Genomic DNA, 25,816 nt, shown 5'->3' on the forward strand with positions numbered 1-25,816 from the left:
GTGAGGGGACGGGAAGGTGTCGGGATGTGGCTAGAGACGGGGATGTGGCTAGAGAGAATGGACACAGACTCCATCCTAGTTGTGATTCAGAGAGACTCAGGTTAACCCCTTAACACAGTGTTATTCAAAGTTGGGGTCGCAACCCTGTGGCAACTGAAGTGGGGTTGTCAATATTTGTTTTTAAATGCATTTTCTGTGTTTGTTTTTTGAACAAAAAATGAACAGTACAGTTTATTGTAATGGACAATATACAAATATTTTTGAGAAAGGTCATTTGAAAAATAAAATTTTATTGAGTAAATATATATATTTTTTTATTTTCAATTTGATAAGTAAAATCGAAATATACCGATTTTAAGGTTGTGTCATTATATTTGGGATGGGGTCACAAGAAATTATTGCAAAAAAATTCCTTCAGCCTGCTGTCAGAAAGATGTATCAACTGGAATATGGACCCTGCGACAACACAGACACTCCCTGGCCTTCATCCTCCTCACACTCTCTCTATGTTAAACCAAACATCAGACAATGCCAGTTCCTCAACACTAAATGGCTACACAAGCCCATTGACACGTGACAGTAGTAGAGACAGAATCAGTAAAGGTGGCATCGCCAAAGAGAAGCGCCTCATGTGTTCGTTCTGTGGGAAAGCCTTCAGTTTCCCCCAACAGGTGGAGATCCACCAGAGCAGGTATTCCCAAACTGGGGTACGTGCAATGCCGCCAGGGGTACGCCAAATAAAAATGTGATTTACGTTTAAAAAATTTAAAATTAAAAAATTCTTCACATTTTCAAACAACATTTATATTTTCCAACGGGGCTATACATTTTGGTCAGGTTTTTTTCTCGCCTGAGTAGCCTCGTTTCACTGCCAGAAATAAAGTTAAACCATCTCGTGTTCAGCGAAATAACACAATGTCAAATACAGGTAGCCTAGTCAAATAATTAACATCCAATCACATTAACCGTTACTCTCTCGCGGGAATTCCACTAACGGTCCGTATGTAGCCAAACGTAGCTGCTGCTCATTCCGTTTGCTCGAAAATTGATAAATGGTTCAAAAAAGTAAAGCCCGCATCCATAGAGACACATACCAGCTGTACTACACCTGCACTTGTCAACGACACAAGTTGTTCTGCTTCCACGAGCACATCCAATGCTAGCATCAGTAATTCTACATTTGTTGTTAGTCCACCTAGCATGGACACTGATAGTTATGAATATGATGCAGCCGAAGAGCTACTGCTCCCTTATCTGGGAAAGCACCGAACAACAGACAGGGACATTGGATCATCGAAGAGGTGCAAATATGATGAGAACTACATTGATTTGGGGTTCACTTATATGTGCAAAAGTACTATCTCACCACTCGATGAAACCTTCATTCTTGTGCAGATTTTTAGAAACAGAACATGCCAATTTGAAAAATAAGCCACAGGAGTTTTTGGAGCGAGAATTAAGATGACTTTCGAGTAGTAAGACATGTATAAAAGCAACAGATACCATTAATAAGAAGGGGCTAGAAGAGTCTTAAATTGTGAGCTACCGAGTGGCTAGAACAGGCAAGCCCCATACTATTGTGGAGGACTTCATTCTTCCTGCTGCCACGGGTATGGCTGGAACAATGCTGGGGGAAAAGGCCAAAAAAACTATACAGACAATGCCTTCATCAAACAACACTGTTTCACGACGAATCAGTGACATGGCAGGAGATGTTTTGAAACAATTACTGCTTCGCATTACGAGCTAGTGAATTCTATGCGTTTCAGCTGGATGAATCATTAAGGCAGACATCCTCTACTGGAAACCAGGACAACAGGGGAGGATATTTTTAAAGTACTGGACAGCTTTGTGACATCAAATGGACTTTGGTGGTCAAGATGTGTTGGTATCTGTACTGATGCCACAAAAGCCATGACAGGGAGACATAATGGAGTGGTAACACTCGTGCAAGCAGTTGCTCCCGACGCCACTTAGGTACACTGCAGAATCCACCGAGAGGCTCTTGCTGCCAAGGGAATGCCTGACAGCTTGAAAGGCGTTTTGTACACTACAGTGAAAATGGTTAACTTAGTTAAAGCAAGGCCCTGAACTCTCGTGTATTTTCTGCACAATGCAATGATATGGGCAGCGACCATGTAACGCTTTTACAGCATACAGAAGTGCGCTGGTTATCAAGGGGCAAAGTATTGACACGTTTATTTTAATTGAGAGACAAGCTTAAAGTTTTCTTACTGACCATAATTTCACTAGTCTGACCGCTTGCATGATAATGAGTTTCTCACACGACTGGCCTATCTGGGTGAGGTTTTTTCTCGCTTGAATGATCTGAATCTAGGATTACAGGGACTCTCCGCAACTAAATTCAATGTGCGTGACAAAATTGAGGTTATGATTAAGAAGTTGGAGTTCTTCTCTGTCTGCATTAACAAGGACCTTCCCCCATGCCCTGCCTCCAGTCCACTTACCGATATCTGAACAAGAGAGCCTCATCGAAATTGCAACAAGCGGTTCTATGAAAATGTAATTTAATCAGAAGCCACTGACAGATTTCTGGATTGGGCTGCGCTCAGAGTATCATGCCTTGGCAAATCGCGCTGTTAAGACACTGATGCCTTTTGCAACCACGTACCTATGTGAGAGTGGATTCTCGGCCCTCACTAGCATGAAAACTAAATACAGGCACAGACTGTGTGTGGAAAATGATTTACGACTGAGAGTCTCTCCAATACAACCCAACATTGCAGTGTTATGTGCATCCTTTCAAGCACACCCTTCTCATTTACCTGTGGTGAGTTATTCACAATTTTTGATGAAAAAATAAAGTTTTATATTTAAGATGGCTAAATAAAGAGCAAAATTATTGATTATTATTATATTATTATTTGTGCCCTGGTCCTATAAGAGCTCTTTGTCACTTCCCACGAGCTGAGGTTGTGACAAACTCACACTCATTCTTATGTTTAATAAGTGTATTGTATATATTGTATAAGCCACAGGCTTACAATGGCAAAAAAGCAATATTTGAGAATGCGCTGACCCTTGTGCTCGAGGGGGCACGCAGCTGGAGGTTGAATGTTTGAAGGGGTACGGGACTATAAAAAAGTTTGGGAACCATTGCACCAGAAGATGCACATGGAAGACAAATTGTTTGGCTGTCATCTGTGCTGGGACAGTTTATCTGACTTGTCCAATTTGAAGATGCACCAGAGGGTCCACATGGCAGAAATTTTACAGCTGCCCTCAGTGTGAGAAGAGGTTCTCCCACCAGCACCAACTGAAGATGCACCTGAAGATCCACACGGGAGAGAGGCCGTTTGCCTGTATGCACTGCGGGAATAAGTCTCCTCTCAGAGAGGAGCTACCTCAGGATACACTAACAGAAAATGCACACGACCCATGTATAGAGTATAGTGACATGTAATGTAGTACTAGTTAGTTTGTAGTTCATTCTGTTGGTTTTGGATATATAGAGCCCCACAGTGGAGGTGTCATAATACCCATAGAACCTAGTGGTCAAACAGGGAAATGGTTACAATCTTTTTTCACCATTCATTTTTCCCATAGGAGATTTTAGAAACACTTAAGATAAGGTCTGTGTTTCGTGTAGGCTTACTCTGGCGTGACATTTTGATAACCATGTGTCATGACTTGCCCTGTTGGGTGAGGATCATAGGCGCCAGACCCCCCCCCCTCTCCCCCACCAGTTTTATGACGGGTTGAAAATACTGTGTAGAAACTCTGCTGTTGTTGGGTTTGGCAGGATTGAGGAGAAAAAAACCTCTTTGTTACAAGGAGATTCCTCCTGCCAAAACAGTAACATCAAAAAGTTGAATAATGAAACAATATTTCTGTAATCCAAAACAGTTGGAATGGTCTGTGGGTACTTAAAGAACAATCTTGTCAAATTCATTACTAATTGGTGACGTAACTAAGGACAGTAGAACAACATAACTGTATCTCGGAATGTGCATATTTCTCAGTGATCAGATTCACATCCAAATGTTGGGGAACTGATATGATTAAATATGAAACTATTTGTGAGAAGATGTAATGTGATGTCAGCCTTCTAAATGAGAGAATTGTTTTTCATATGAAGTATTAACCAAGTCAGTGGCCATGCCCATGTGAGCACAGACATTACGACAGCTATTTTCGCCGGCCTAACGTTGTCAACACTGCTAGCTAGCCAGCTAGCCAACTTCTACCGAAACAGTACAACGGAACGATTTGATTAGTGTAGTGTTAGCTAGTTAGCTAGCTACTTAGTTGTCTTTGCTGTCCTTGTATCTAAGATAATTGTGTAGTTTAGAGTAATTATCTAGCCAGTTATCGAGGTTACCTAGCCAGTTATCGAGGCTACCTAGCCAGCAACACTTTCAAACAAAGTCAACAACGCAGCCACTGCTAGCTAGTCTACTTCACCAGTCAGCCGTACTGCATCATTTTAATCATTTTAGTCAATAAGATTTTTGCTACGTAAGCTTAACTTTCTGAACATTCGAGACGTGTAGTCCACTTGTCATTCCAATCTCCTTTGCATTAGCGTAGCCTCTTCTGTAGCCTGTCAACTATGTGTCTGTCTATCCCTGTTCTCTCCTCTCTGCACAGACCATACAAACGCTTCACACCGCGTGGCCGCTGCCACCCTAACCTGGTGGTCCCAGCGCGCACGACCCACGTGGAGTTCCAGGTCTCCGGCAGCCTCTGGAACTGCCGATCTGCGGCCAACAAGGCAGAGTTCATCTCAGCCTATGCTTCCCTCCAGTCCCTCAACTTCTTGGCACTGACGGAAACATGGATTACCACAGATAACACTGCTACTCCTACTGCTCTCTCCTCGTCTGCCCACGTGTTCTCGCACACCCCGAGAGCTTCTGGTCAGCGGGGTGGTGGCACTGTGATCCTCATCTCTCCCAAGTGGACATTCTCTCTTTCTCCCCTGACCCATCTGTCTATCGCCTCCTTTGAATTCCATGCTTTCACAGTTACCAGCCCTTTCAAGCTTAACATCCTTATCATTTATCGCCCCCAGGTTCCCTTGGAGAGTTCATCAATGAACTTGACGCCTTGATAAGTTCCTTCCCTGAGGATGGCTCACCTCTCACAGTTCTGGGTGACTTTAACCTCCCCACATCTACCTTTGACTCATTCCTCTCTGCCTCCCTCTTTCCACTCCTCTCCTCTTTTGACCTCACCCTCTCACCTTCCCCCCCCTACTCACAAGGCAGGCAATACGCTTGACCTCATCTTTACTAGATGCTGTTCTTCCAATAATCTCATTGCAACTCCCCTCCAAGTCTCCGACCACTACCTTGTATCCTTTTCCCTCTCGCTCTCATCCAACACTTCCCACTCTGCCCCTACTCGGATGGTATCGCGCCGTCCAAACCTTCGCTCTCTCTCCCCCGCTACTCTCTCCTCTTCCATCCTATCATCTCTTCCCTCTGCTCAAACCTTCTCCAACCTATCTCCTGATTCTGCCTCCTCAACCCTCCTCTCCTCCCTTTCTGCATCCTTTGACTCTCTATGTCCCCTATCCTCCAGGCCGGCTCGGTCCTCCCCTCCTGCTCCGTGGCTCGACGACTCATTGCGAGCTCACAGAACAGGGCTCCGGGCAGCCGAGCGGAAATGGAGGAGAACTCGCCTCCCTGCGGACCTGGCATCCTTTCACTCCCTCCTCTCTACATTTTCCTCTTCTGTCTCTGCTGCTAAAGCCACTTTCTACCACTCGAAATTCCAAGCATCTGCCTCTAACCCTAGGAAGCTCTTTGCCACCTTCTCCTCCCTCCTGAATCCTCCCCCCCCCCTCCCTCTCCGCGGATGACTTCGTCAACCATTTTGAAAAGAAGGTTGACGACATCCGATCCTCGTTTGCTAAGTCAAACGACACCGCTGGTTCTGCTCACACTGCCCTAACCTGTGCTTTGACCTCTTTCTCCCCTCTCTCCCCAGATGAAATCTCGCGTCTTGTGACGGCCGGCCGCCCAACAACCTGCCCGCTTGACCCTATCCCCTCCTCTCTTCTCCAGACCATTTCCGGAGACCTTCTCCCTTACCTCACCTCGCTCATCAACTCATCCTTGACCGCTGGCTACGTCCCTTCCGTCTTCAAGAGAGCGAGAGTTGCATCCCTTCTGAAAAAACCTACACTCGATTACTCCGATGTCAACAACTACAGACCAGTATCCCTTCTTTCTTTTCTCTCCAAAACTCTTGAACGTGCCGTCCTTGGCCAGCTCTCCTGCTATCTCTCTCAGAATGACCTTCTTGATCCAAATCAGTCAGGTTTCAAGACTAGTCATTCAACTGAGACTGCTCTTCTCTGTGTCACGGAGGCGCTCCGCACTGCTAAAGCTAACTCTCTCTCCTCTGCTCTCATCCTTCTAGACCTATCGGCTGCCTTTGATACTGTGAACCATCAGATCCTCCTCTCCACCCTCTCCGAGTTGGGCATCTCCGGCGCGGCCCACGCTTGGATTGCGTCCTACCTGACAGGTCGCTCCTACCAGGTGGCGTGGCGAGAATCTGTCTCCTCACCACGTGCTCTCACCACTGGTGTCCCCCAGGGCTCTGTTCTAGGCCCTCTCCTATTCTCGCTATACACCAAGTCACTTGGCTCTGTCATAACCTCACATGGTCTCTCCTATCATTGCTATGCAGACGACACACAATTAATCTTCTCCTTTCCCCCTTCTGATAACCAGGTGGCGAATCGCATCTCTGCATGTCTGGCAGACATATCAGTGTGGATGACGGATCACCACCTCAAGCTGAACCTCGGCAAGACGGAGCTGCTCTTCCTCCAGGGGAAAGACTGCCCGTTCCATGATCTCGCCATCACGGTTGACAACTCCATTGTGTCCTCCTCCCAGAGCGCTAAGAACCTTGGCGTGATCCTGGACAACACACTGTCGTTCTCAACTAACATCAAGGCGGTGGCCCATTCCTGTAGGTTCATGCTCTACAACATCCGCAGAGTACGACCCTGCCTCACACAGGAAGCGACGCAGGTCCTAATCCAGGCACTTGTCATCTCCCGTCTGGATTACTGCAACTCACTGTTGGCTGGGCTCCCTGCCTGTGCCATTAAACCCCTACAACTCATCCAGAACGCCGCAGCCCGTCTGGTGTTCAACCTTCCCAAGTTCTCTCACGTCACCCCGCTCCTCCGCTCTCTCCACTGGCTTCCAGTTGAAGCTCGCATCCGCTAGAGACCATGGTGCTTGCCTACGGAGCTGTGAGGGGAACGGCACCTCCGTACCTTCAGGCTCTGATCAGGCCCTACACCCAAACAAGGGCACTGCGTTCATCCACCTCTGGCCTGCTCGCCTTCCTACCTCTGAGGAAGTACAGTTCCCGCTCAGCCCAGTCAAAACTGTTCGCTGCTCTGGCACCCCAATGGTGGAACAAACTCCCTCACGACGCCAGGACAGCGGAGTCAATCACCACCTTCCGGAGACACCTGAAACCCCACCTCTTTAAGGAATACCTAGGATAGGATAAAGTAATCCTTCTAACCCCCCCCCCCCCCCCTTAAAAGATTTAGATGCACTATTGTAAAGTGGCTGTTCCACTGGATATCATAAGGTGAATACACCAATTTGTAAGTCGCTCTGGATAAGAGCGTCTGCTAAATGACTTAAATGTAAATGTAAATGTAAAATGTAATGAGTCCCCACGTTGAAATTGCTACCACTCTACAGACCAGTTACGTGCAGTTCCAGCTGAATACGTTACAAATGGTTAATAAATCTACAAAACTAAAGACTACACATTCACCGTCTGCAGCTGTATATGTAAAGTAGTTTAGGAAACTCGACCGAAGACGAGAGAACATTTCCCTATCGAACGACCATTGGTACATCTGACCTATCCATTATGACAGACACTTCCAGAATAAAAGGAACAAGCTACGACTACAAAGGACATGGTGACCTCTGGTGGACAACCAGAGACTTACACAACCAGAGACTTTGTCGACTGACTTTCCAGAAAATGGACCGGAGATTTCAACAGAGACAACAAAGACAGAAAATCTTAAATATATACATTGCAATTCTTTTCGAATAAGCGGCCGTTCATGTGCAAAGTATTAGCATTTCCTTGAGCATAGTTATCAGCTGTATGTACGATAGTGAAGTCCTTTGTGTTTTCTCCCGTTCTTTCCTACATGCCCCTCCCTTTTCATTTTGTGTAACAAACCGTCATATCGGTTTAGTCCACTAGAGACCTTTCATTGCATTATGTAGTAATCAATGTGTAAGCTATTCTGTTTGTGTTTACGTAATTCTGTGTGATTATTTATTTAGTTAGTAAATAAATAATTAAGCCAATTTGTATATCGCTGATTCATCATTTATGCTAGTGTTTGCGCAGATATCCAAGGATTTTGTGACATTCAGAATGAGACTGATAGAAGGCAACAATTAATAATGACTGAAATGTAAGAGATATTTATATCTTTCAGAGTTCATTCGGAAACCGGTAATTCGTTAAATAAACTTTTTCTGTGGCGCCCCAAGATTGCAAATGAGTTAATTGTTACAGGATTAATTTAATCATCGTAATAATTAAACATAGTTAATCGATTTGATAAAACAATCATCACATTAATGATAGCCAAGACACGACACATGTACATTATCTATGTAGTAGGGAACTGGATGAGGTGAACTGAGGAAAACATGGTGTTATGTGATGCTGTCTGAAAAATTGCTTCATTGATGAAAAGTGACAACCTTTGATGCTGATGTTTTATAATGAGGAAATGATAGTAACTTAATTCATGTTTACTTTACATAAAGTAGTCAAGCTGTGTGTAATGTAATGTTGAATATTTTCCAAATTATTCAAAAATGTATTTTATCAAAGTGAGGGTATCAGATTTACAGAGAATATAGTGTTACCATTCTTGAATCAACACATTTGGATAAAAAAAAATAAACACCAATGGCTCCATATTGTTAGGTACATTAATCACAGTGTTATAGAAGGTCTTGACTGTGTTAACATTTTATAATATAATGTCATGTTTTGTGTGTACAGCAAAGAGTTTCTTATATAAACCGTCATGCTTTTCTGTTCAATGTGTGTTTACAGTCTGCAGTCCATGAGGACCTGCTGATATCCGGTGCTGCTGGCAGGCGAGACTGGACCTCTGAGGTGGCTGGTCACAAACCTTGGTTCCGGATCAGGACCCTGGATCAGGAGCCGTCGCTTTTCCTTTCCGAGTCAGAAACAGAACCAAACCGTGAGAGGCAGAGACTCCACCACCACACAGAACACAACCAGTGGACAGGTGGACTGAACAACCTCAGTCCTGGTGGTCATCAGATAAACAGAGGCTCCAGTCAGGGATCCAGTCTGCAGCCCAGACCCTTCTCTTCACAGGCTCAGTGCAGTGATGAAGCAGCGCCTGGGGCTGATAGAGATAGGCCCTCCTGTTCCTATGATACAAACACCACAGTATCCACGATGAACAATTCAGGTCACCCTGGGCTTCAGCCTTCACAGAGAGTAGTGGGAGACACCCCCGGTGGGAGTCTAACAGGAAGTCTGTCTTCTCCTTCAGGATCTTGTCTAATGCCTGGTGACTGGGTTCATAGAAAGCCTGGACCAGGGTCTATCCTTCCTCAGTTACCTCATGGTTACTCCACCAATACAGACAGGGTCAGGATGGGCGTTCACCACAAGAGATACCTAGCCTATAACACAACACACAATCCCAATAACACCCAAACAATGGCTAGAGGTCAAGGATGGAGCTCAAAGACTAACCACCTGAGGGTGGTGGCTCCTGCTTCTGTCTCGTCTGGTGTCATTGGGTCACAACGTGGGAGGCCGAGTAATAGGACGGACGCTGAGAAGCCGTACGCCTGCCCCACATGTGGGAAGCGCTTCGCTAGGGCAGACTATTTGAGGGAGCACCAGGCCGTTCACACCAAGGAGAGGCCCTTCAAGTGCAAACTATGTTACAAGAGCTTCTCCTTCCTGACTAACCTTACCAGACATAGGAGTGTCCACAACCGGGAGAAATTGTAACAGTGCGGCTCGAGATGTACGCAGGGGATATCTGGGAACTCTTCTTAAGTTGACATATAGTTGTGAAGTGTTTTGGGGAAGAGGGTAATTAACCACATACCCTTCATTAACCCTTTGTTAACTTGTCATTTGAAACAGGCTTGAGTAAATACCTGTTTTTAGAGAGACAGTAAACCTAGGCTAAAACAAGGACAGTTTAATATTTACCTTACTGGAGGTGATGTAGATGGAATAAAATAATTACATTATTTTCTACTCTATTCTTAATATCACACTGTTCTTTCCAAACAAGTCTGTTCTCAGCTTGAAAGATACTGATCATGGGAGATTTGATGTGTAATGTAATAAACAGTACCGTAATTCAAAGAGCAGCGTGCATACCTTTTTCATTTAAGCACACCCTTTCAGCTATGATGCCAACCAATAAGATAATTTATCTTTATTGTACAACAATTTCCACGTGTGTTTTTCTTGTTGTTATTTAGACAGTGAAATCCTGGCACTCAAAATATGACAGATTTAACTGAGCAGCATCACATACGTACTGCAGTAGTCTTTAATTTGCATTGGAGACAGGACTTGGTTGATAGATGTTATCTGGATAACGCTAGCTAGCTGCTAACAATGGCTAACTGTATGGTTTTTCACACTCAAATAGCCTCCGTTATGGAGGTGCTAGCGAATGCAGCAGTGGCAGAGATCTTTAAAGTCGTAGACAACTATGCTGTGTTTCATTTGGAAATAACTCAAAGCCAAAAAGAAAACGGGGCATTGCGAAGGAAACTACAGCTACTGGAAACTGAAGTTGGCGCGGGAGCGAGCAACGTGAGAGCGTAGTGTAAAGATCCTCAACAGATACAGAGGCATGTCAAGAGGTACAAATTGCAGAAGGCAGAGGCTGCGCGGCCTGTCGCCGTGCATATATAGCTCAGTGCCTGTCGCCTCGTTCACCTATTGACGTGATCAGATTCATTATCGAGAATTGGATCTTGGTCAGTTTGTGGATAGTATGCAATAATTCCCCTGATTACTTTGGTATTTTGTATTTCATTAGGATCCCCATTAGATGTTGCAAAAGCAGCAGCTACTCTTCCTGGGGTCCACACAAAACATAATACAGAATGACATAATATAGAATATCAATAGACAAGAACAGCTCAACGACAGAACTACATAAAAAGATATTTAAGGCACACGTTGCCTACATATCAATACATACACACAAACTATCTAGGTCAAATAGGGGAGAGGTGTTGTGCCGTGAGGTATTGCTTTATCTGTTTTTGAAACCAGGTTTGCTGTTTATTTGAGCAGCATGAGATGGAAAAAAGTTCCATGCAATAAGGGCTCTATATAATACTGTACGCTTTCTTGAATTTGTTCTGGATTTAGGGACTGTGAAAAGACCCCTGGTTGCATGTCTGATGGGATAAGAGTGTGTTAGAGCTGTGTGTAAATTGACTATGCAAACAATTTGGGATTTTCAACACAATGTTTCTTATAAAAAGAAGTGATGCAGTCAGTCTCTCCTCAACTCTTAAACAAGAGAGACTGGCATGCATAGTATTTATATCAGCCCTCTGATTACAATGAAGAGCAGAACGTGCCGCTCTGTTTTGGGCCAGCTGCAGCTTAACTAGGTATTTCCTTGCAGTAATTGGACACATGACTGGACAATAATCAAGATTAGACAAAACTAGAGGCTGCAGAACTTGCTTTTTGGAGTGTGGTGTCAAAAAAGCAGAGCATCTCTTTATTACAGCCTGACCTCTCCCCATCTTTATAACCATTGAATCTATGTTTTGACCATGACAGTTGACAATCTAAGGTAACGCCAAGTAATTTTGTCTCCCCAACTTGTTCAACAACCATACCATTCATTACCAGATTCAGCTGAGGTCTAGAATTTAAGGAATGATTTGTACCAAATACAATGCTCTTAGTTTTAGAGATGTTCAGGACCAGTTTATTACTGGCCACCCATTCCAAAACAGACTCTTTGTTAAGGGTTTCAGTGACTTAATTAGCTGTGGTTGCTGATGCATATATGGTTGAATCATCAGCATACATGGACACACATGCTGTGTTTAATGCCAGTGGCAGGTCATTGGTAAAAATAGAAAAGAGTAGAGGGCCTAGAGAGCTGCCCTGCTGTACACCACACTTTACATGTTTGACATTAGAGAACCTACCATTAAATAAAACTTTTTGAGTTCTATTAGATAGATAGCACTGAATCCATGATATGGCAGAGGTTGAAAGCCATAACACATACGTTTTTTCAACAACAGGTTATGGTCAATAATATCAAATAATATCTCAAATCTAACAGTACAGCTCCCACAATCATCTTATTATCAATTTATTTCAACCAATCATCAGTCATTTGTGTCAGTGCAGTACATGAGTGCCCTTCTCTATAAGCATGCTGAAAGTCTGTTAATTTGTTTACAGAGAAATAGCATTATATTTGGTCAAACACATTTTCCCCCAACAGTTTGCTAAGAGCTGGCAGCAAACTTATATGTCTGTTGTTAGAACCAGTAAAGGCCGCTTTACCACTCTTGGCTAGTGGAATTACTTGGGCTTCCCTTCAGGCCTCAGGACAAAGACTTTCCTCTAGGCTCAGATTAAAAATATGACAGATAGGAGTGGCTATAGAGTCAGCTACTATCCTCAGTAGCTTTCCATCTAAGTTGTCAATGCCAGGAGATTTGTCATTATTGATCGATAACAATAATTATCTTCAGCTAGCACAAAGACACAATATCATATTCTAACCAGGTTCTTGATTACTGCACGTATTATTATTTACTCAACAAAAACTATGTGATGCATGGAACATAATACATTGATCAATAAATTGTATATCAAGAAGTTATGAGAAATGTTGCCAATTCTAGACATTGTCAATAGTATACCGTTGAGCATTGACAGTAGCTAACCTAACTACCTCTTTTCCTTCTATCACTCTCAGGTGAAAGAGGTCTCACTGGAGGCTACAGGAGCTTTGTGAAGCCAGTGGGACACAAACCATGGAGAGATGGCCAACCAATCACTGTTGTCCTGGGATCAAGCTAGAGAGGTCAAGGACCTGACTCAGCACCACGGAGGTCAGTGGAACGCTGAGCGCCGTCCTTAAGTCAGAGACAGACACCAAGACTTTAACGGGGCTGGGGCGACGAAGCTGTCCTCCTTTCCCCATTTAGAGTATTTACTTTACGGTAACCTGAGCCCAAGGACTGTTCTGTCCAATCGGGACACAGGTGATGTGTTACAGGTTCTGTTCATATGCTACAGAGACAGAGATGATACCTGGTGACATGCCTGTGGGATTAGATACACAGACTAATCCAATGAGAGGGGACTGGAACCGGTACAGTAGTAGTGTACAGTGTACAGTATATCAGCCCTTGTTAAGGCAAGGGCTGATTTCAAGGTTTTACTGCTAACCTACAAAGCATTACATGGGCTTGCTCCTATCTATCTTTCCGATTTGGTCCTGCCGTACATACCTACACGTACGCTACGGTCACAAGACGCAGGCCTCCTAATTGTCCCTAGAATTTCTAAGCAAACAGCTGGAGGCAGGGCTTTCTCCTATAGAGCTCAATATTTATGGAATGGTCTGCCTACCCATGTGAGAGACGCAGACTCGGGCTAAACTTTTAAGTCTTTACTGAAGACTCATCTCTTCAGTGGGTCATATGATTGAGTGTAGTCTGGCCCAGGAGTGTGAAGGTGAACGGAAAGGCTCTGGAGCAACGAACCGCCCTTGTTGTCTCTGCCTGGCCGGTTCCCCTCTCTCCACTGGGATTCTCTGCCTCTAACCCTATTACAGGGGCTGAGTCACTGGCTTACTGGTGCTCTTTCATGCCGTCCCTAGGAGGGGTGCGTCACTTGAGTGGGTTGAGTCACCGACGTGGTCTTCCTGTCTGGGTTGGCGCCCCCCCTTGGGTTGTGCCGTGGCGGAGATCTTTGTGGGCTATACTCGGCCTTGTCTCAGGATGGTAAATTGGTGGTTGAAGATATCCCTCTAGTGGTGTGGGGGCTGTGCTTTGGCAAAGTGGGTGGGGTTATATCCTTCCTGTTTGGCCCTGTCCGGGGGAATCATCGGATGGGGCCACAGTGTCTCCTGACCCCTCCTGTCTCAGCCTCTAGTATTTATGCTGCAGTAGTTTATGTGTCGGGGGCTAGGGTCAGTTTGTTATATCTGGAGTACTTCTCCTGTCTTATCCGGTGTCCTGTGTGAATTTAAGTATGCTCTCTCGAATTCTCTCTTTCTTTCTCTCTCTCGGAGGACCTGAGCCCTAGGACCATGCCTCAGGACTACTTGGCATGATGACTCCTTGCTGTCCCCAGTCCACCTGACCGTGCTGCTGCTCCAGTTTCAACTGTTCTGCCTGTGGCTATGGAACCCTGACTTGTTCACCGGACGTGCTACCTGTCCCAGACCTGCTGTTTTCAACTCTCTAGAGACAGCAGGAGCGGTAGAGATACTCTTAATGATCGGCTATAAAAAGCCAAATGACATTTACTCCTGAGGTGCTGACTTGCTGCACCCTCGACAACCACTGTGATTATTATTATTTGACCATGCTGGTCATTTATGAACATTTGAACATCTTGGCAATGTTCTGTTATAATCTCCACCCAGCACAGCCAGAAGAGGACTGGCCACCCCTCATAGCTTGGTTCCTCTCTAGGTTTCTTCCTAGGTTTTGGCCTTTCTAGGGAGTTTTTCCTAGCCACCTTGCTTCTACACCTGCATTGCTTGCTGTTTGGGGTTTTAGGCTGGGTTTCTGTACAGCACTTTGAGATATCAGCTGATGTAAGAAGGGCTATATAAATAAATTTGATTTAATATACTCTGTAGTGCACCTAGATAAGAAAGGGGATGCCCTTTTTGTGTCTATTCTTGTCTTTGAGGCTGCATAGCCAGCTACCTACTATCTTGAAACTCACTGACAACTATTTTCACTTACTTTACCAGCCTTTTATAGTTGTGACCCTGTGTTACCCAGCACAGTGAGTGGCAAGAAGCAAGAGTGGACTGGGTCAGGCAGGAGTGGTTCTGAGCCAGGCGGCAAGTTGGTCCTGGCAGCAGGAAAGAAAGTGCAGTGGGACATTATTTTTTACCCGTATCTAACTAGGCAAGTCAGTTAAGAACAAATTCTTATTTTCAATGACGGCCTAGAAACAGTGGGTTAACTGCCTTGTTCAGGGGCAGAACGACAGATGTTTACCTTGTCAGCTCGGGGATTCGATCTTGCAACATTTCGGTTACTACTCCAATGCTCTAACCACTAGGCGACCTACCTACCTGCTGTTAAGTACTTAAAATGACTTCAGTTTGTGCTTAACAATCCAACCTAATGTTATTTTGTGCATGTCACCACAATATGTAATAAGGTTTACAGAGAAAGTACACAAACAAGTATACTGTTTTTGTTTTAAAGTAAGGTGATCTCCTTATGACACTAACTTTCCTTGTTAGCTCATCGAATAGCATCTGAACCTTTGTTGAAGTGTATTTAATTTACTGCCAATGTGGATATGTCTTGTTTGACACTCTTTCCACATATGAATGAGGGAGTTTTATTAAGCTTAACCGGTGTGCACCAGGATATGGCTCAGGATGTGAACGGGCGAAAGCAGTGAGAGAGGAGCGCCCTGCTCAAATAGAACCGTAATCTACGCCACCAGGTCATATTGCCAACAAGGCAGCGTGGCGCATCGTTCAGGAACATACAACATACATTTTCCATAAATAAATACTTTTCTATCTAGTTTAAGGCAGATAAAGTATGTATGCGTTTCGAACACTTTGCATGTGTTGTAATCATTACTCCAAGTGCTTAGCATACGTCACTTTGTTTTGAGACAACTTCGCCATGTCACCCGCTTCACGCCCAGGAGGCAGCCCGGTGTCAAAATGAATGCAATCACTTTTCACCTGACGAAATCTCCGCACACCTGGGCACCTGTGCCAGTTTAATCTAATCCCCTCATTGGAATTTAAAATCGGATCGCAGCTGCTGTTTGGATGGGCCGTATAACCGTTTTTTTCCCCTCCAGAAAATCTGCAATCGAAATGAACCTATCCCAGCCACCATATTATTTTTCGAAGCCCAATTGATTCTGAATTCGAGCATTTCAAATGTATTGTTATGATCAGACGTTTTGATGTAAGGACTAAGGCAAGGGTGTCAAACTCAATTCCTGGAGGGGCGAGTGTCAGTTTCTTAGTTTGGAACTCCTCTCACCTGGTTTTCTAGGTCTTAATTGAACATGAATTCAAAGGTAATAACCCAGTAGACACGCAGCTCTCCTGGAATTGAGCTTGACACCCCTGGACAAAGGTGTTGGACTGACTGCTCCAGGGAGTCCCAGCCTGGCTACCCATCAAATTTGCTTTTGTAGGATATTATGCAGTTATACTGTAGATAGAATTATGGTAGACTGATGATATGCAGACATTATAAATTAGTAGGAGTAAGGTGGATTTCACCAGAATGTCACCTTGGGGAACATCACGTCAAGGACAAAGAATACCTTATCCAGGTTTGCCAGCCTTGGGTGAGCACCACCCAAGATGGCTCTAGGTCCGGTGGGTTCTGTCTGGTGGGTCCTGTCCATGACCTATGAATGTAAACACAGAGAATGTGGTTGCAGAGCATAAATAGAGTCATTGCAGGACATCATTACAGGCACCTTCCTGTTGCCAATTAATCATTTGATCAAAAAGGCACTGCATTTTCTGAGGTGGAAGAGGCTGGCAGTTGACACCTGACGTGGTTGACCTCTTCTTCCAATGGGGTAGTCTCCAATTGGCATTGATAGCTTGTCCAATGTGCAGACTTTAAAGGGGCAATCAGCAGTTGGGGTAGGTTTATGACAGTCATAAATACCTCTTTCCCCCTTTTTATCTTCCCTAATGATGTGACATAAGAAAACCCCTTGGTTAACATAGAGATTCTGGGGACATCAGAAAGTGGGGGGGAATTAACTATATTCTGGTAATCCGACCAACTGAACATATGCGGTGGTACTTAAGGTATATTATGTCAGTTCGGTTGCACTCTGACACATTCTCATCAATGATAAAATGACATAAACTCTACTGTGGAAAGTCTAAACGTCAGAGGTATCGGATTCACATGGAATTGTTGTTTAATTCAAATGTTTGAATATGAAATTATTTGTGAAGAGATGAAATTTAATTTTAGCTTCCAAATGAGAGATTTGTGTTTTCATAAGTTTGGGCTTCTGCTCAACTAGGGGCCCGCCCCTGTGAAGAGACATGGGTAATAGACTTTTCAGACACATCCCTCTCCCTCCACTATAAAAGCCATTGACAAAAATATAACTTTCTGTTCCGGGACGCTAGGAGGACGATCCGAGATCAGAATGGTTCATACAATAACTACAGAACTAAGCCAACAGCAGCATGGACTTTGATTGTGAATGGTATGAACTTTGAACTCGTATTCACTACAGAAGTGATATCTCCTAGCCGTTGAGTTAGCAACAGCTGCTACAAACGCAGGTTAGGAAGGACAGTCCCGAGTATCCCGTCTACTACACACAACGTTACTCCAACGTGTTCAGTGACTACCAGAGACATTCTTCAAAGGACAGAGGACTCGGGTTGGCGATACGGTCTTCCATCTACCACCAACCTACTGAAGCGCAGCTCAGAGTAAATATTTATTGCATTTTCCTTTTTCAAATGGGCGGTAATTTAGAATGCATAAGATACTGTATTTACGATAACACAGCTTCGCCTATGTTCCAGTCTCCCGCTCTTTCACTAAAACCCAGCCCCCTCCCCTTTCCTTTGTGTAACAAGCTGTCATGTCTATTCCGCCCGCTAGGGACGTTTTCTTTATGACGGCACTTTGTAATCAAGTTGTGATTTAATTGTGTATGTGTGTTTCTGTGTGATTAGTTAGGTATTTAGTAAATAAATAATAAAACCCAATTTTGTATTGCTGATTCAACTTGTTAGTCAGGATTCTTGCAGATAATCAAGGATTTACAACTTTCAGATGAGACTGAATAAACTGACGATTAAGGTGACTGCTATGGATGTAAACTATTACTAAATCTTTAAGAGTTTATTCGAAAGATAACAGCTCTATAAATATTATTTCGTGGTGTCCCTCTCTAGTTAATTAATATTTACATGATTAGTTCAATCAGGTAATATTAATTACGGAGAAATAATTTTATAGAATAGCATGTCATAGCAATTAATCTGGCATAGTCAAAGACACGACAATATGTATCCATTGATTCTTGAATAATATACATTATAAATGCCTCATGAGCTTAGTTCAATTATCACACCCCATCAGAACCCAAAATACAAGCCTGTTTTACTACAATGTTTGTAAACAAAGGAAATGTCAACAAACACTATTGCCTCAAAACATGGTCAAAACTATAATTTGGATGGTTGGTCTGCTGGAGGTCATTTTGCAGGGCTCTGGCAGTGCTCCTCCTTGCACAAAGGCGGAGGTAGCGGTCCTGCTGCTGGGTTGTTGCCCTCCTACGGCCTCCTCCACGTCTCCTGATGTACTGGCCTGTCTCCTGGTAGCGCCTCCATGCTCTGGACACTACGCTGACAGACACAGCAAACCTTCTTGCCACAGCTCGCATTGATGTGTCATCCTGGATGAGCTGCACTACCTGAGCCACTTGTGTGGGTTGTAGACTCCGTCTCATGCTACCACTAGAGTGAAAGCACCGCCAGCCAGCATTCAAAAGTGACCAAAACATAAGCCAGGAAGCATAGGAACTGAGAAGTGGTCTGTGGTCCCCACCTGCAGAACCACTCCTTTATTGGGGGTGTCTTGCTAATTGCCTATAATTTCCACCTTTTGTCTATTCCATTTGCACAACAGCATGTGAAATTTATTGTCAATCAGTGTTGCTTCCTAAGTGGACAGTTTGATTTCACAGAAGTGTGATTGACTTGGAGTTACATTGTGTTGTTTAAGTGTTCCCTTTATTTTTTGAGCAGTGTATAATGTAACCAGTGGTAAAAATACTTTAAAGTCCTACGTTTTTTGGAGGTATCTGTACCCTACTATTTATACTTTTACAACTTTTAATTCACTACATAAATAATGTCGTTTTTTACTCTAAACATTTTCCATGACACCCAAAAGTACTCCTTACATGATGAATACTTAGCAGGACAGGAAAATTGTCAAATATACACACTTATCAGGAGAAAACGTGGTCATCCCTACTGCCTCTGATCTGGCAGACTCACTGAATACAAATGCATCATTTTGTAAATGATGTCTGAGTGTTGGAGTGTACCCCTGGCTATTCGTTAATTATAAAAACAAGAAAACGGTGCATCTGCCTTGCTTAATATCAGGAATATGAAATGATTTATACTTTTACTTTTGATACTTAAATATATTTGAGCAATTACCTTTACTTTTATACTTAAGTATATTTAGAACCAAATGCTTTTACTTATACTGAAGCAGTATTTTACTGGGTGACTTAAACTTTTACTTGAGTAACTTTCTTTTAAGGTATCTATACTTTTACTCAAGTATGACAATTGTGTACTTTTTTCACCACTGAGAGTAAATAGCTACCTTACTGAGTAACGTTAGTTATCTTCACTTTCTTCCAGTAGTAGACTACTACTCAGTCTGTCAGTCGCCAGCTTTTTATTGATTTCAAGAAATGCAACGCACCATACCAACGTCAATGATGCAACTTTTGCTCTATTTGTTGTATCTGAAAATAAGCAATTATACTCGTAACCATGTCTAATTCGTTAGCTAGCTTGCTTAGTTCACATGTAGCGTGGTATTTAGCTTGTTATCTGTCAGTCAATCGTTAATAGCTGGATGGACGCGGCAATGCGACAGGCAGACTGCTTCTCCTCGAACACCCCGGTGAAAGGGATGCTGAGAGCCCATTGGCTATCGAACGACCAATAGCGTGAGACGTGGGCTTTGAATATTTCGGTTCACTACCGTAATTCAAAGAACAGCGCGCATTTTTTATATTTTTTATTCATAATACAAAACTCAACTTACATTGCTACATCAAACATGTCTAGCAAACCAAACACAGGTATTAACAATACTCAATCATACAAAAAATATCAATAAAAATAAAATAATACAAAAAAATAAACAATTTAGGTGCAATTATATTCACTCTGAAAATATATTTTTATAATGATTCATGAAGATGTTATTCTTGTTGTTATTCACTAGGGTTAATGTTTTAATAAGATAATTAAATTCAATCAGAAAAATTGGTAATTTTGGTATAGAATTTTGTAATCTTTGTTTGTGTATAAAGTATTTGGCAACAAGAATAAAAAATTAACAATCATTTCAGTGGTTTTGTTATCATTGCAATAGTAACACATGATATATTTTATGTTAAAAATATAGGCAGTGTTCATAATGGTAAATAAGTACTTTGCAAGGTTTTCCCAAAATTCTGACACAAATTTACATTCAAAGAACAAGTGAGACAGATTCTCACCTTTTTCACAGAAAACGCAGATATCATCAATAGCCACAATAGCCACAAATGGATATGATCTTATGTAAAATTTTGAAGTGCACTTCCTTAACTTTGTTTGGTATACAGTATTTATAAGGCCTAAACCATGCATTTTTCTAGACAATGTCAGGAATAAGCATGTTCTAGAAAAACTTTCCTCTCGGTGTAAGTTGGTTTTGTGAATGAAGAATTTGTCTTATATATTTATTACAACAAGATCTCTCAAGTAAGCCCACGCCTTCCAATATGAGTTCTGGATAAACTTTGTGATCATTCCCAAAATTAAGATGACTTTTTATAAGTGTAATTAGACCACTGGGAACGGCTTTGATCACAGAAATAAACTCTCTGAAAGGTATTGGAAACTCTTTCAATGTTACAAATTGTTCATATGTGAGAATATTACCCTTGTTGTCGAAAATATCATGAACAAAGTCAATATTCCTTTCATGCCAGCTGGGGTAGAACAATGACCTATTCCTTACAGTTATGTCTGAATTATTCCACAAAAGAGCATTATGAGGGGAAAAATTGTGCAGGAAACATATTTTCCAGGCCATTAAAGCTTGTTGGTGAAACCTAGCCAATTTAGCAGGTAATCTTTCAGGAATATAATTACATTTCAGTAAAAATTGAAGACCTCCCAACACATTAGTTGGAATGAAATACCATATTGAATCAGTATCGATCAAACATTTTTTTCAACCAGTTTATCTTGAAAGTGTTATTTATGTCAACAAAATCCAACACTTCTAGACCGCCTTCAGCTCTTTTGTTAGAAAGGACAGATTTTTTAAAGTTTGTAAGACTTATTTTTCCAGATGAAGTCAAGAAAGGCCTTATTGATCTCTTTACAAGTAGCTGGATTTACACATAACGATAATGAGGGGTACACAAAACGAGACGGTCCCTCTGCCTTGGACAGAAGTACTTGTTGGTGAAACCTAACCTTGTTGGTGAAACCTTATTTCATTGATTCCGAAGCCTGATAAAGACCCTTCTCTCATTGACAATTGGAGACCAATTACTTTATTAAATGTTGATTACAAATTGATTGCTCTGGTTTATGCCAAAAGATTAAAGAAAGGAATAAAAACCATTATAAATGAGACTCAAACAGGATTTATGAAGGGCCGTCACATAAGCTCTAACATTTGTTTAGTCTTGGACCTTATAGATTATTCAGATGCAATTGACTCAGATGCGGTTGTCCTATTTCTGGACTTCTGTAAAGCCTTTGACACAATTGAACATTCATTTCTCTTTAGGTCTCTTAAACTTTTTGGATTTGGTGAAAATTTTATTAAAGTAATTTGCATGTTTTACAAAGATATAAATAGTTCTGTGCTACTTAACCTGCCAAAAGATTTAGTATCAACAGAAGTGTACAACAGGGATGCCCGATTTCGCCATTTTTATTAATTTTGGTTGTGGAACTTCTATCTCTAGATATTCTGAGTGATGCAAATTTGTATGGCTTAACCATTTTTAACAAAGAAATCAAAATTTCCCAACTGGCTGATGATACTACTCTTTTCTTAAGAGACAAAGACCAGGTCGCACATGCCCTTAATGCTATAACTGCATGTTCTATTGCATCAGGATTAATGCTGAATGTTTCTAAATGTGAAATCTTATGTTTATTTGACTCTGATGATAAAGAAATTGAAAATATTCCTGTAAAGGACTGTGTTAAATATCTAGGAATACATCTGTCAAAAAACCACTTAGTCAGACAACATTGGAATTTCTCTCCTAAAATTAAGAGAACTACAAATATATTTAATAATTGGCTACAAAGCGATCGTTCTATACTTGGGAGCGCATTTCTTTTTCAGCTATGACGCCAACCAATAAGATCCCCTTCTCTTCAGTTTAACCGGAAGTGAACAGCGACCAAGTACAATTTCCACGTTAGCATTTTTATTTGTGCTATTTGGACGTTTATTAACACCCTGGAACTCAAAATATGACTAATTGAACTGCACCGAACCACATACTTACACCCTGTAGTATTTAATTCGCGTTGGAGACAGGGCTTGGTTGATAAATGTTATCTAGGTAACGCTAGTTAGTTAGCTGTGAACATTAGCCAACATGGCTAACTGTGTGGTTTTTCACACTCAAATAGCCTCCATCATGGAGGTGCTAGCGAATGCAGCTGTGGCAGATATCTGTAAGCTCGTAGACGACGACTATGCAGTGTTTCGTTTGGAAATAACTCAAAGCCAGAAAGAAAACAGGGCATTGCGGAGGAAACTTCATCTATTGGAACTGAAGGTGGCACGGGAGCGCGCAGATAGAACAACGCGAGAGCGCGTCCTTGCTAGTCGTCCCAGTAGTGTCAAGATCCTCGACGGAGGAATGGAAAGAGGTACGCACATTTTTCAGAATGTCGCCCGTTCCATGCTGCACATGTGTGACTTTAGATGTCTTAACCAGATATGGTGAAATGGGTCTTGGTCAGTTTGTTGGATAGTATGCAATAATTGCTTGGCTATTTTGCACAATGACAAAATATAATATTCTAACCAGATAATTGATTTACGTTATGCCCTATTATTTACTTATTGAAAACAACATGCTGCATTGAACATAGTCAATCAATCTATAAATAGTATATCAAGAAGTTATGTGAAGTGCTACCTTACATCCTTGTCAATTCTAAACAGTGTCAAAACGGTCAATAGTGTACAATATAGTGTTGAGCATTGACAGTAGCTAAACCTAACAATGTATTTTCCCCCAATCACTCTCTCAGGTGAAGGACATCTCACTGGAGGCTTCAGGAGCTTTGTGAAGCCAGCGGGACACAAAACATGGAGAGATGACCAACCAATCACTGTTGATGAGGGGAGTGGAACCTCAACCCAGAACGTTATCGTTATAGAGGTTAGTGTAATAGTATTACATCAAAATTACAGTACATCAAATGTGGCCAGTTTATTTCAGAAAGGCTCCCCTCAGCTATTCACTTGCTTACATCCTCATTTATCTGCCATAGGGGAGTTTGTGAGACTTCCCTATGACAATGTTATCTAATCCTACTTATGTACCGGTAATAACCTCCTTTCTTCTTGTCAGCCTGCAGATGCAGAGGCTGCAGGTCCTGGGGTCAAGCTGGAGAGGTCTGAAGGAGAGGAGGACCCACGACACAGCAGAAACATCCAAACTGGAGCGGCTGGAGCGCCCCCTGTAGCCACGGAGGACCCCACCACAACCATAGTGCCGCCCAGGATCCGACGCAGCATCACAGAGGACAGTGGAACGCAGAACGCTGTCCTCAAGTCAGAGACAGACACAGAGACTTTAACTGTAACACAAAGGCTTTTACACACAGGATCTGACCACAGGTCAGACCCAGAGATACTGGAGCTGGGGGGACTGGACTGTCGTTCTGCTCCCGGCTCAGAGTATTTACTTTACGGTAACCCGAGGACAGTTCTGTCCCATCAGGACTCCGGTGATGCATTACAGACTGGCAATGATCCGTCTTGTTCTTACACTGCAGAGACAGGGATGATACCTGGTGACATGCCTGTGGGCTTAGATACACAGACTAATCCAATGAGAGGGGACTGGAACCGGTACAGTACTAGTGTGTACTCTGAAGACTGCCTGGATGAGAAAGGGGAGGGTCTGGCCTTAGATGATGTGACTGTGAAAGTGGAGGGCGACGCTCCTCTGACATGGAATGAAGTCGAGACTCATTTAGGAGGACACTCGCAGGACAACAGCAGTGACTTCTTAGACTACAGGGAAAACTTAGAGTCAAATCTAAATGTCACAACCAATTCCTCTTTACACTCAGTGTCCATGTCAATGGCACCTTCCGATTCACAAGGCCTGTTCGATCAGGTATTGAACTCAAATGACCAAAGGTCCAAGGCTCGGGGAGGGGGAGCAAAAACTGGCGGTAAAGAGAAGCGGTTCCTTTGCATGTTCTGTAATAAAGGCTTCAGCTGCCCCCAGAAGGTGGAGATTCACCAGAGGGTCCACACAGGGGAAAAACCCTACAGCTGTACCCAGTGTCACATGCGCTTCGCCCATGCTGGCAACCTCAAGAGGCACCAGAGGGTTCACACAGGGGAGAAACCCTACAGCTGTCCCCAGTGTGAGAAAAGGTTCTCCCACCAGCACCATCTGAAGATGCACCTGAAGGTCCACACGGGAGAGAGGCCATTCAGAGAGTAACTACCTTAGGATACAGCAGCAGAAAAAACATTCCACTCTATAACATAGAAAGTAACCATTCCACTTGATAGCTTCTGACTTTGACATCAAACCCTGAATTAAAGACAAAGATGAGTGTGTCAACAGAAAAGATCCACAGATGCATTTTGGAATAATGTGAGTAACAGATTTCAGTGTTAAATATTCCTGGGTAGAATATTGCATCCAGACATTGTGATATATAAGGCATATAAAAGCCTAATGAGTCTGTTACATATTGTTTTTGTACTGTGTAGGATATATGATGTTCACAAATTTCATTACTTCCATTCAACTACTTATTTTTTTGCCCAAGACACTTTTAATGAGTCTATTAATGCAGTCTATCAAGTTCATGCAGATGTATGTGTGTTTTTCGTATGGTGAATTTAAAACGTGTATGTTTAATAAATAAACATTTTGACTTTGTTCTCCTTATTTGAAACTCCCTTTAATATACATCACATCTGATCTCACCCTATTCTGCATAAACCCGACAGAGCTTTATAACCAATATACACTTACTAAATATACCTAGGTTTGGGCTAGGCCCCTTAGTTCCAGTGAAGGGAAATCTTAACACTACAGAATACAATGACATTCTAGACGATTCTGTGCTTCCAACTTTGTGGCAACAGTTTGGGGAAGCCCTTTCCTGTTTCAGCATGACAATGCTCCCGTGCACAAAGCGAGGTCCATACAGAGTTGGTTTGTCGAGATTGGTGTGGAAGAACTTGACTGGCCTGCACAGAGCCCTGACCTCAACTCCATCAAACACATTTGGGATGAATTGGAATGCCGACTGCGAGCCAGGTCTAATCGTCCAACATCAGTCAAATCAAATGTTGTTTGTCACATACACGTGTTTAGCAGATGTTATTGCGGGTGCAGCGAAATGCTTGTACCCGACCTCACTAATGCTCGTGACTGAATGGAAGCCAGTCCCCGCAGCAAAGTTCCAACATCTAGTGGAAAGCCTTCCAAGAAGAGTGGAGGCTGTTATAGC

At 42.7% G+C, this 25,816-nt stretch overlaps 2 protein-coding genes across 3 annotated transcripts in view; both read left to right on the forward strand.

Moving 5' to 3' along the window:
• LOC129841241 (uncharacterized) overlaps positions 1 to 18,313 on the forward strand; it is a 48,421-nt gene extending 30,108 nt beyond the window's left edge. The window contains exon 7 of one of the 2 annotated variants that reach the window (XM_055909415.1): positions 13,022 to 18,313. In XM_055909415.1, the coding sequence (XP_055765390.1) occupies positions 13,022 to 13,060 (39 nt within the window). In that variant the 3' untranslated portion in view covers positions 13,061 to 18,313. Of the gene's footprint in view, positions 1 to 9,102; positions 10,411 to 13,021 lie in introns of those variants that run through there. The other variant, XM_055909414.1, reaches the window with a different exon arrangement.
• Positions 18,314 to 22,458: 4,145 nt separating this feature from the next.
• LOC129841260 (zinc finger protein 774-like) lies at positions 22,459 to 25,248 on the forward strand. Its single transcript, XM_055909453.1, has 3 exons — positions 22,459 to 22,972; positions 23,360 to 23,490; positions 23,683 to 25,248. The coding sequence occupies exons 1-3, from the start codon at positions 22,696 to 22,698 to the stop codon at positions 24,790 to 24,792; spliced, it is 1,518 nt and encodes a 505-aa protein (XP_055765428.1). The 5' UTR covers positions 22,459 to 22,695; the 3' UTR covers positions 24,793 to 25,248.
• Positions 25,249 to 25,816: the final 568 nt, after the last annotated feature.

This window comes from Salvelinus fontinalis, chromosome 42 (genome assembly GCF_029448725.1).
Source record: "Salvelinus fontinalis isolate EN_2023a chromosome 42, ASM2944872v1, whole genome shotgun sequence".
NCBI lineage: Eukaryota > Metazoa > Chordata > Actinopteri > Salmoniformes > Salmonidae > Salvelinus > Salvelinus fontinalis.